Source organism: Drosophila subpulchrella, unplaced genomic scaffold (genome assembly GCF_014743375.2).
Source record: "Drosophila subpulchrella strain 33 F10 #4 breed RU33 unplaced genomic scaffold, RU_Dsub_v1.1 Primary Assembly Seq16, whole genome shotgun sequence".
NCBI classification, from domain to species: domain Eukaryota; kingdom Metazoa; phylum Arthropoda; class Insecta; order Diptera; family Drosophilidae; genus Drosophila; species Drosophila subpulchrella.
This window is the reverse complement of record NW_023665498.1, coordinates 3,616,812-3,629,434: the sequence shown is the minus strand read 5'-3', so window position 1 is coordinate 3,629,434 and position 12,623 is coordinate 3,616,812. Positions and strand designations below refer to the sequence as shown.

The window sequence follows — 12,623 nt, the reverse complement described above, 5'->3', positions numbered from 1 at the left end:
AAGAAGAATGATGGTAGTTCCTGGTTGATCACAAAAAATAAGTCAAAAATATTTTTATAGAAATGTTTTTGCTAAAGATTTTTTAAGAACATTTTTTTTTTGTATCCCCAAGTTCTAAATTATATCTCGAGTTGCGTCTAACAAATTTGGGTGATATATGATTTTTTTTAAACTATAATGTCACCCTTTAATTTTTCCGAATGAATCGAGTACATTTTGAGCTTCAACTTCGCAAATTTTGAAAATGTGTAATTTTTTAACAATCTAGTGACTGTAGGGCGTCTATTGACATCGTAGAAACTCGAAAAAATCCACACAAGACAGAGACATGTATAATTAAAAAGTTACCGTCGAAACGAACGAAACGAGTCACATTTGGATAACATTCATGGTAAAATAGATTAGGTTTATTTATAAATGCTTTTCATTGTTAGGCTAGTAACAGAATGGCTCCTGAAATTCAAATTTCAGTATTGACCAACGTAAAAGGTTCGTGTAACTTTTAAATAAAAAGAAAATCGTGGAAAATCGTGTAATTTTGACATACTTATTTTATAAACACTTACTTTCTAATATGTCCTGTGAAGATAATCTGGGTAGTACCAAAAATTGATTAGCGGAAACAACATCTATCAAGATTTGAGTTGGGATTTCCGCCATACAAATACTTGCTGTGTAACTTTTGGAATCTTCGTTAAATATAAGAAGTGTATCCAAGCTCGTATTGACTTTAAAGCGATCAATTATATTGCTTGAACGCCCATTGTTCATATTCACAAATCTAAAAGGAAAATAAATTTATAATGTTAATGGTCAATTTTTATCAATGTTAAACCTTAAAAGGAATGTTGCAACTATGAAATTAATTTTTGAAAATAAATCTTAAAATCACATAGCATATATGTCTTGATCAGATTCCTTAGCTTCCGAATTAGCACAAGTTTGTTATCCAAACATGCCTGTTATCCGAAAATGTTGTATAGGTTATGAGCAATACTTTTGCTCGCCGCCAATCGCAAACAGCTGTGGCGCCCACACTTTTAAAGAAAAAGCGTTGAGTCAGGGACCGAAAAAAACCGAGTCGCTTTAACTTAAATATAAAGCAAACAAGGAAGAACGCTATAGTCGAGTACCTCGACTTTCAGAGTCCCGTTACTCAGCTAAAGGGACCAAAGGGAAATGGAGATATGCAAGCAGCAAAACGAGAGACCTACCGGCGGTAGACAGATTTAAGCGTTATGGGCGTTAGAGTGGGCGTGGCAAATTTTTTGTATCAATCGATTGGTATTGACGAGACCAATACATTTCAGTTAAGATTTTTTATCTAGCGTGAAAATTGTGGGCGCCACAGGCTTGGGCGGTTTGTGGGCGTTAGAGTGGGTGTGGCATATTCGCGTAACAAACTTGCGCTGCGTACAAGGCTACGGAATCTAAATCTGAGATCCCAATTCTCTACCTTTGATAGTTTCTGAGATATCCACGTTCATACTTACGATTTTTTGAAGTTTGTGGGCGGTTTGTGGGCGTTAAAGTAGGCGTGGCAAACTTTTTTTTAGGTCAATGAGAACAATGAGGAATTGATGACAATAACAATACATTTCAGTTAAAATTTTTATTCTAGCATGAAAACTTTAGGAGCCACAGTTTTGGGCGGTTTGTGGGCGTTAGAGTGGGCGTGGCACTCTGCTGAAACAAACTTGTGCTGCGCAGAAATCTCAGGAATCTGCATGCCTAATCCCAGTGTTGTAGCTTTTATAGTTTCCGAGATCTCAGCGTTCATACGGACAGACGGACAGACGGACATGGCTAGATCGACTCGGCTAGTGAGCCTGATCAAGAATATGTATACTTTATGGGGTCGGAAACGCTTCCTTCTGCCTGTTACATACTTTCCGACGAATCTAGTATACCCTTTTACTCTGCGAGTAACTGGTATAAAAACTCCGCCTCGGAGTCATTTGTCCAAACGTTTTTATGGCAGCTATATGATATAGTCTTCTAATGATACGAACAACGTTTTTGTGATATAGGGTCATCGTTCCTTCGACCACCCTTTGATAAATCCAAGCACACCACTGTTTTTATTCACCATTGTAGTAATGTGGTCAGAAATTTTAAGTTTGGTATCCATATAGAAACCGAGGTCGACAACATGCATTATCCTGTCTAATTCGCAACCCCTTAGAGTATAATTGGTATAGTGGCAACAAGTTTGAAATGCATCAAGCTCATATTGTTAAGCGAGCGGGCTCATTATATTGCTGGCACAGCTTAACATCGTCAGCATACAAAAGTACACGTTACTTTGTTAGGACTAGAGGAAGATCATTAGTGCATAATGTAAAAAGAAGCGGACCAAGGTTACTTCCTTGTTGTGCACCTGAAGTTACTTGGATTGGGGAAGAAATAGTTTTAAGAAATGACTCTTTTTGTCCTCTTATTCAGATAACTTGAGATCCACTTAAAAAATATCAAAAGGAAACTATAAGAGAGTGATTTACAGAATTAAAGGCTTTACTGAAATCAGTGAAAGCCACGTCAGTCTGAAGATTTTTTTTAAACCATCTGACACAAACGAATTAAACTCCAAAAGGTTGATTGTCGTTGATCTACGTTTTACAAATCCGTGTTGGCATGAGGAAATAAGGGAAAACTGTGCTGTAAATGGGGCGTAATATTGTTCTCAAAAAGCTTCGGTATAGCTGATAGCTTTGAAATACCTCTGCAATTACATGCGTTCAATTTACTCCCTTTTTTATGGAGCGGGATAACAAACGACTCCTTCCATCTGTGTGGGAAATCGAACGTTTCTAAAGACAACTGCAAATGGGGTGTAATCATTTTTTTAAACAGCTTCGGTATAGCTGATAGCTTTAAGATACTATACTATACTATAAAGTGGGTTGAGAAGCGACTCCTTCTATTTATGTGGGAAATCGGAGGTTTCTAAGCACAAATTAAAAGGTTTGTGCAGTGGTCTACACAAGGTCTCTGCGCAGTACCTCAGCACACAGCCTAAGACACCGTCAGGTTCCGGAGAATAGAATAGTTTAACCCTTTGCAAATATAAAAGAAGTGAGCTTTTATTTATACGCGGAAAAAAATAGGCTTTTACTTAAACATGGCCTATGGGTAAGACTGACCTGAGAGAGTAGGAGCTAAGCAAGAGGTTAGCTTGTATTTGCGGCCGAATTTTCAAACTTAAGTGATGTTGGGTAACTCGCACATTTAGACTTTATGTTAACAAAATTATAAAAAATTTTTGGATCCAGTGTAAACTGCGTCTTGCAACAAGCTAAATAGTTTTTATAACTCTGGGCGTTAAGCACAAAAGTGCACAAATTGGCAAAAAGGAGCACAAGGAATACCAATCTTAAATGATATTACTTCCCTAGCATATGATAGCATTCCCTAACGTTCCTGATAGTCTTCCTCCAAAATTAAACCGGCCTCCTTGACTGATGCGGTGCAAAGACTTAGAAACCTTAAAAACCTTATAACGAGTAAAAAAGGTCGGGAAAGTAATTGTGAGTAATGATCCAATGTAAATTTAAATTTTCAAAGCATCCGAGGGAGTTTGATACGTTTGTTAATGCTAAGCGAAGGTCATCAGCATTGCCTTAATCGGTACATTTAAACTCAATTGAGGCATCTACGGATGTCGAAATTGCGGATTTATTTGCTGAGTACTTCCAAACTACTTATAGTTCGGCTTCTTGGTCAAGTTCTAACTAACCTAATCGCTTAAATGGGGCAAATTTTATTTTTCCTCCTGTAATTACCGAATTTTCTCTGTAAAAATGATTTAGAAACTACAACGACAACCACTCTCCAGGGCCAGATGGACTGCCTGGGTGTGTGCTTAAGTTTTGTGCCTGATCCATTTGTAAGCCGATTCTTTAACTTTTTCATTTGTCTATTTCATCATCTGATTTTCCTACTATATGGAATAATTCGTTTATTATTCCACTCCACAAATAGGGTGCGAAGTCGGATGCCCAGAACTATAGAGGTATTTTTCAATTGTCAGCACATTTTGCAGTGTACTCTAGATTATATCTCATTTCCGCCCTGGAAACCATAGCTCGTCCAACTTCATAGGATACGCAGCTCAATCCAGCTTCACAGGATCGTCAGCTTAATCCAGCTTCACAGGATACGCAGCTTAATTAAGCTTCACTGGATCGTCAGCTTAATCCAGCTTCACAGGACTCACAGTTATTACGCTTCACGACTAGCAGCACTTAATGAGTTGGTCGAAAAATATCAAAAAATATTTTTGGACAACATGGCAACTAAAAGCGGGCTTCCGAAGGCCCCCAGGCGAACTTCGGCCAACATCAAGATTACAACAGGATAAGATTACGACAGTTGCAGAGAAGATGCAACGAATTGGAATCATCATTAACATTAGCCTCTAATGCTCCAACAGACACCCCAGCCCTGCAAAGGCATCTTGACCTCCATTGGGCGCTACTGAGGCAAGCCCACGACGAACTGGATAGCACTTCTGGGGCAGCAGCTCTTGCAGAAGCAAGCTAACCCAATTCCACACATTATACGTGGAATACGAAATGAACCTGCTTCGAGAAAACGACGCTCCAATGAGCCTAAGCTCCGCACTTCCGACAATAAGCATTACGGAGTTCAACGGCGAGTATCTAGACAGGCCACGGTTCCATGATCTCTTTGTGGAATGGGTACATAAGAAATCATATTCGGCCAGTCAAAAACTACATATTCTACAGAGTTCGCTTCTCACAGGGTGGTTATGACGACACCTGGTTGCGATTTTGAGCGGCGCGCTTGTATGCTGGAGACGATAAGCCCCCAACCTACAGTAACACTCCGCCATCTGACAGTTCACAACGAAGAGAGCTGTAAGACTTGTCACCTACAACCACTATATTTTAGAGCATGCAGCCGTTTCCAGGAAATGGACCCCAAAACGCGGCGCCAAGCCATTATTCAAGAAGGAGCATTCACAAATTGTTTGTCTACAGCAACGGCATCGTTCACTGTTACCCCAAGGACCGACTAGCAATCCAGTGTCCGGCGCAGCGACCATTGCAGGCTTCGACAACCCTAGAGGATATGTTCTGCTCGAGAACGCCAAGGTATCATTACAAAGGCCAAGCGGTCAACTACAAAGATGTCGCGGTAAAATAGATTCTGGATCACAGGTGAATCTTATATCAAGGAGGATGATAGATCTGCTATCTCTTAAGGAAATGTCGTTACCGATTAAAATATCTGAAATCGGAAGAAAAATAAGAACAGCAATTAGATCAATACTAAAGGTCTCGTCATGTACATCAGGTTTTGAAACATAAGTAGAGGTATTTAATATTAATATTAATTAATATTAATTAATATTAATATTACAGTCATTAGAAACCAACCGTCATCACCGATTGCAAGCGATCTTAATATTCCCGAGGGACTGCCGTTAGCAGATCCCGACTTTCGGCAACCTGGACCCATTGACCTAAACTTAGGGGCTGGTGTATATCCTCGTTTAATTACCGGTGGACTTTTTAGACTAGGACCTACTAAACCTCTGGTAATATAGTCACAGGTTTTCTCAATAAAGAAACCTTATCTGATCAAGCCTATTTTGGAAGAAGACGTAGACAATCTTGCAGGACAGGAAAGATAAAAATCCGGTGAATGATAATCAATTTGATAGAAAAAGGCAATGTTCTTTCGATGAAAAAGGAATCATTTAACGAACTTAGCATTGATGGATCATAAACCAAGAGAGAGCCTGAAGATATATGAGAACTAGCGACACTGACTCGTCCGATCGAAAATCAACCGCTACATATAACGGTTCATTGCAGCTTGCTGAACTTCATACTGCAAGAGAAAAAACAATTAATATAAAACCGACTTCTCATCAACTCAAAACCTACAAGAAGTCTGACTTTTGTTCAACATTTCTATATTTAAACAGGAATTATGAACTTTTTGTTGCAGAAGGTCCACATACCATAGACGTGCCAAATGATCAAGTTATACGAGGGTAAAATTTCAGTCCTCACAGCAATGCCATTTTTGTTGCAAAGGGGGCGTTAAGCAGCATCAAGAAGATATAAAGGACTTTAATCACAAACATGAACCTCCGCAGCAGGATTGCTGATCAGCATATTATATGTCTCACTAACTCACCATCTCACCGACTCAACGGCACATTGACCCGCCAATGCGGTCAGCACATTTTTCAGTGTCAACCCAGCCAACTACGCAAACTGCTACCATAATCGAAATTCCCTGACCTTCTCTAGATTGTATCTCATTTTACTATTTCTAGCATCGCCTGTGGTCCGGCATCGCAGTAACCATCGTTATTATTGCCGCGACGCGATCACCCTGCCATCAAAGCGTCCCCGTGCCAGCTACAAGTGCTCATTACCCCCTTGTACCCCGCGGCGTGACCCAGAAGTGTCTACTTCGGTTAGGCACAAATAGATGTAACAGCTCGGGTTTCCGAATAATCTATTGATTTGTATTTCAAGTTATTTGAATGGTAGAACTTAGAGGGTTATATTTAAAAAAAAGGTATTTTCAAGATGGTCTTCGTGACATCTGGAGTGTCTCACGGTAGTCATTTAAGCCCTTTGCTCTTTACTTTGTTAATTAACGACCCTTCCTCTATCGTAACACTGTCGTGTACTAATGTATGCTAATAATGTTAGGCTTTATTTATCGTATAATAATATAGAGTTTGATTTCTGCTTGCAGTCAGATAATAATTTCTTCCAGGATTGCTGTGGGTACATCCTTTTAAATTAGAATTGCCCTAAATGCAACGATACTAATTTTTATAGGGATGCTCCTACGTTTATGTTATTTTCTTCAGAATATGCCACTGGACCGAATATATTCAGTTATTGATTTAAGTGTTCTTCTGGACCCAAAACTTAAATAAGACTCCCACATAACCTTTACCGAAAATAGTAAAAAATTAAACTCGAAAGAATTTAATGACCCATACACAACCACGTTATTACTTACCTCTCTTTTTCGTCCTAATTTAGAATATTGTTCTTCGGTTTGGAGTCCACAATATCAGGTGCACATTGACCGTATTGAGTCAATACAGAAACAATTTCTTATTTTTGCCTTACGTGGTTTGAACTGGGATCAAAACGTCAGGTTGCCGTCTTACTCGAGTAGATTGCTATTGATTAAATTGCCTACTCTAGTAAATCGTAGAAATAAGCTTTACTATTTTCATGCATAATCTTATCAGAGGTGATATTGATTTCGTAAATTTGGTAAGCCGCCTAACCTTTAATGTTCCTGTGAGACTAAAGCGAAACTACTATTAACAAATTAACTTGCAACGATGTATATCAAATTTTAATCCGCACGAGCCCTTTCGCGTTCTTTAATTATAACAACCTTTATCATTTAATTTGCACTTCAACTTTTATCCCGGTATTAAAAACTAATATTTTAACTCATTTGCTTCATTCTTAGTTTTTCTTTGTTTTGTCCCGTCTTTTTTTGTTCTATGTACCTCGGGAACCGTATTCGCCCGAAATGAAAAATAGGCCCCGCGCGTAACAAACACGTGCTTGGTGTCGTTGGGCAACTTATCTGTACTTCTCTTAATGCATCAATGTTCAAAAATAAAAAAATAAATATTAAAATTTAAATTTTTCGACCGTTCATAAATATGAAAATTTAAATAGCACGACCGTGCCGTTTCTCTGTACAGGACAGTTCCCATTAATGCTCAAGCTCTTAAGGACCCGCCAGGCAGTATGCCTTGGTTTAATCACGATAAGACTAAAACAATCGGCTTGACTTAACCGTGTGAAGCCCTCAACCCCTCAGCTAACTGTGTCTCAACTAAAAAAAAGTTTGCGGCTTTCAAAGTGATCTGTTGTGCTTTTTTCTACGCTCCGAATTTTCATTTGTTTTTGTGTTTACCTAGACGGTTTAAATCAAAACTTATAATATTCGGTCCCCTAATTGTTAGACTCATTACATCGTTCGCTTCGCGAGTGAATTTAATTTATTCTGTGTACAATTTTAATAAATCCATTTACAATTTGTACTTCCTGTTCTGTTTTTTGTTTTCCTGATTTATAGCTTTCCTTTGTTCGTTGTTCGTTGACGCTGTTTTGTGTTGTTGTTTTTGCATCAGCATTAACTGTATTAAGCATCCGCACTCTCGCCTACTTTCTATTAATTTTTTTTCCTTAATCGTTTGCGTTTGCAATTTTCGATCATTACATTTCCCTTGTTATAGGGGTCTGAATAATAACAAGAAAGGAAGCAAACTTCGCCACGCTAAAGTTTCTATACCCTTGCAGGTCGTTCCCTTAAAGGGTGTAATTAATAGCTTCGGCGTAGCTAAAGACAGTTGCTCTCAGTGCTGGGCTCCCAATTTAATAGCCTTAAGCTAGTAGATATGTCTCCAATGCGTAAAAAGCCACTGGTGGAAGGCAGCCTCGGAAAGTGATGAGCTCCGTTACGGAGCAGCGATCGAGCACAACAAATCCCCAAATTTTGCTAAGATCTGCAGGTAAAAACAAGGAAGAACGCTATAGTCGAGTACCTCGACTATCAGATACCCGTCACTCAGCTAAGGAAAGTGGAGATATGCAAGCAGCAAATGCGCCACCTACCGGCGGTAGAGAGATTTAAGCGTTGTGGGCGTTAGAGTGGGCGTGGCAAAGTTTTTTTTAAATTAATCGATAGGTATTGACGAGACCAATACATTTCAGTTAAAATTTTTTATCTAGCACGAAAATTGTGGGCGCCACAGATTTGGGCGGTTTGTGGGCGTTAGAGTGGGCGGAATCTAAATCTGAAATCCCGTTTCTCTATCTTTGATATTTTCCGAGATATCCGCGTTCATATTTACGATTTTTTGAAGTTTGTGGGCGGTTTGTGGGCGTTAAAGAGGGCGTGGCAAACTTTTTTTAGGTCAATCGGTAGGTATTGATGAGAACAATACATTTCAGTTAAAATTTTTGTTCTAGCATCAAAACTGTAGGAGCCACAGTTTTGGGCCGTGGAAAAATTAAATTTTACCTATGCTGGGGACACTTCGTCTTTTAAGAATGCTGTTCCAAATGAGCTTTTCAACCACATGTTCTGCATATTTCTGGCCGGCACTTGTGTTGGTAAAGGAATTCGAAACTAGGAATAAGAATGCAAGTAAAAGAATAAAACCTGTAAACACAAGACTCCCCAGCCAAGGCCAGAGTGGTGCGGCACCATTATTTCTTACCTTAGCACCTTCTTAAAAAAAATAAAAAATAGTTTAACTCTTAACGAATACCAGAGGCTTGCGTAGTAGGCTAACTAAATTGTATTCGATAGTCTCTCTTTTGCATTTTTTTTGTTTTCTGAGACCTTGTTAAAAACGGAGGCCCTAAAGTCCGAAATTGTTTCTGGCATGATCGACACACCAGGCGAGAAGGTGGTTTTAATTGTCGTGAACTCTAACCTCACGTCGGAAGAGGTACCTGTTGGGAACTTCCATAATACTGAAATTGTATGTGTAAGGCTATCGTTTCCTGTTAGTTTTATATATATCACCTCCCGAAGAACTTAAATCATCTTTTTGCTATACATAACTAATTAACTGTATTAGAAATTCACTAGGCCGAGTGCTTGGAGCTGTGCTTAGTACATAATCCATGTTTATGTACATGTATGTAGTCATGTATATGTTTCTGTCCAAAGTAGCACCTCTTACCCAACCCGAAAATCCATATCATTCTGCTCTTGAGGTCTCAATCGATACTGGAGCTGTGTTAGCTAAACTTTTTTATATCAAGTTTTGATTGGTCCAATCTATTTTCATCCCAAAATATGGATGATGCTATAAATATTTTCTATAGAACCGTAATTTTCAATTCTTGTGTGTTGCTATACTATCCGTCAAACTCCAACTAACCACCTTGGTTCAGTAAATAGCTGACACACCTAAGAAATAAGAAGTCCAGACTTTATAGAAAATTCAAAGATTCCGGTTCCCAATCTACTTATTCTAGATACATAAATGCTCGGTCTAGTTTTACCGTGCAAAATTCTCTGTTAAAAGAACTATTCAATTCGTTGTGAGGTCGAATTCTCCCAGAATGCGAACAAAATGTTTAACTACTCGCGATCTTATGAAATAATTACTGCAACAACCGATCAGGCAATAACCGATCCATTTGCCAAGTTTTTTTATCGACCTTTTCTTCTTCAACTCATTCTTCACAGCCTTATTCTTAAACTGTATCCAAGTCGAATTTAATTTTTTGTCCCACCTTAAACGAAAGCTCTCTACTTGTTGATCTTCAACGTGTTGATCCCTTCTTTTCACCTGGTTCCAATGGAATTCCTGGCTACGTGCTTAGATATTGCGAGGTGGCTTTATGCAAGCCCCTTCTCAAATTGTTTGCCTTATTTTTAGAATCTTCACAATTTCCCCATATGTCGAAGGAATTGTTTGTAATTCCTCTCCACAAGAAAGATGGAAAAGTGAAAGCAAATATTTATATTGTCAGCAATCCCAGTGCTTTTTGATAATAATATTACCCCCCATTTGCAGCACCTGTGTAGGTCAGATATATCTCCGTGGCCACTAGCCTTTTAAAACTTACATCATTTATTAGGGTTTCCTATTGATCTTTTAATATGGATAAAAGAGTGCTTTTTACAAATTCTCTCCCTTGTCTACTCCACGTTACCTCCAGTGTCCCACTAGGAAGCCACATGGGGCCGCTACTTTTTACTTTATTTATAAACGGCCTTCCCTCAGTTATAATTTGTTCTCGCGTGCTTATGTATGCAGATGATGTTAAGTTATGCCTGCAGTACAAGGATACTTCTTGCCAGTCTAACATAAATGCGATTTAAATAATTTTCAAACATGCTGCTCTGAAAATTTACTGGATTTAAATGGCTTTAAGTGTAAGGTAATGACTTTATGTCAATTCTCAATATGCGACATACACGCTGAGTGAGGGCTCACTGGATAGAATCACTCTAGTAAACGATCTTGGCGTCCTTTTGGACCCAAGACTAAAGTTTGCTGATCACATTTCATCAATTGTCAGATAATTACAGACGGACGTGTCTCCATTGAGCTCCGTGAAAAGTGAAAGAAAGGTGATGAATTAAATGCACACAAAAAACAAAAACTAAGCTGGTGAATTTCAAATTAGCAAAAAGGCGCTAGGACACGAAGAAAAAAATATTAGGTTTAGTCTCACAAAATAAGTGTAATTATTTAAACAGGTGCAAAACAATATTATTTTACTATTATATAGCTCAATGAGCAATGAACAAAATAAAGAGATACTAAGCTCCGCGAGCGTGAAAGCGAAGTGCATAAAACGACCCTACTGACGGTCGATAGCCTAAGAGCACGATCTAGCTCACCATGCCTACCTACTGCTACTTTTACTCCGACGGCGTGGAGTTAACAGTGCAAAACCCCCCACCATCAGTTTTGACCCCTGGCGCACCAACAACAAGCAGCGGTAAAACTTCTGCACTCGCACTAAATTTATCAGCAACAACAACCACATCAACTGCAATGTCGTCGACCGCAGCGCTAATTCAGCAAGCGGCCATACAGACTAGATTAGATCCAAATAGACAATAAGTTACCCGGGAGATCCCACAGTAATAGATTTGCGCTTCTAGCAGAAAATGAACCAGAACAGGCTCAAGAGACCCTACCGAAACCGAAACCCCCACCAATATACATTAGGGAGAAAATCTCGAATGCCCTGGTCAACAAAATTGTTTCGCTAACTTGGGACGGAACCTTTCATGTTTTTCCGGTCACAAAAGGCGATATACATGAAACCAAGCTTCAGACCAAATCTGAAGAACATTTCCGAGCTGTATCCAAATACCTGGAGGAAGCTATGAAAAACTACTACACGTACCAACTAAAAAGCAGCAAGGACTTGCAAGTGGAACTAAAAGGAATCGAGCCCGACGTAACCCCCAAGGAAGTTATCGATGCTCTCAACGAAAATGGGTTTTCTGCAAAGAACGTCAGTAGCATCATCAACAGAAAAAAAGAGCCACAACCACTCTTCAGGGTCCAGATGGAGCCAGACAGCAGAGTCTTGAAGAAAGGTGAAGTGCACCCCATTTATAACCTGCAATACTTATTGCACCGAAGAATTAAGGTGGAAGAGCCACATTAAAGGAACTGCCCAGTGCAATGCACAAATTGTCAGGAGTATGGACACACTAGGACACACTGTTCACTTCGAGTAGTCTGTGTAGCTTGTGGAGAGTTCTACAATTCGGCAAACTTCCCTGTCAACAAGGAAGACCTCAAAAAAAAGAAATGCGTAAATTTACAAGGAGATGAAGGACCGCATGCGATGAGTGATAGCAACGCATAATCGGAATACCCAAAATGCGTACACATACTCGCGTACAACGCCGGAAGTATTTTTCGGCACGGCTGCAAGTTCCTCATTTAGTCAATTAAGCACCCAGAAGGGCTTCTCATACGCCGATGCCTTCGATCAGGGACGGAAAACCAACTCCAGCCTAATCTAAAACCCGTTAAGCAGATCCAAGTACAGTCACAGAGCACTCTGGAAACTATGATGGTCACCATGCAACAAAGTATGATAGAA

General features: G+C 39.3%; 1 protein-coding gene across 1 annotated transcript in view; it reads right to left on the bottom strand.

Annotated features, from left to right (window-relative positions):
* Window positions 1-552: 552 nt before the first annotated feature.
* Window positions 553-12,623, bottom strand: part of LOC119559041 (dnaJ homolog subfamily C member 16) — a 326,244-nt gene continuing 314,173 nt past the window's right edge. The window contains exon 7 of the mRNA XM_037872168.1: window positions 553-781. Within this exon, the coding sequence (XP_037728096.1) occupies window positions 553-781 (229 nt within the window). The remainder of the gene's footprint in view (window positions 782-12,623) is intronic.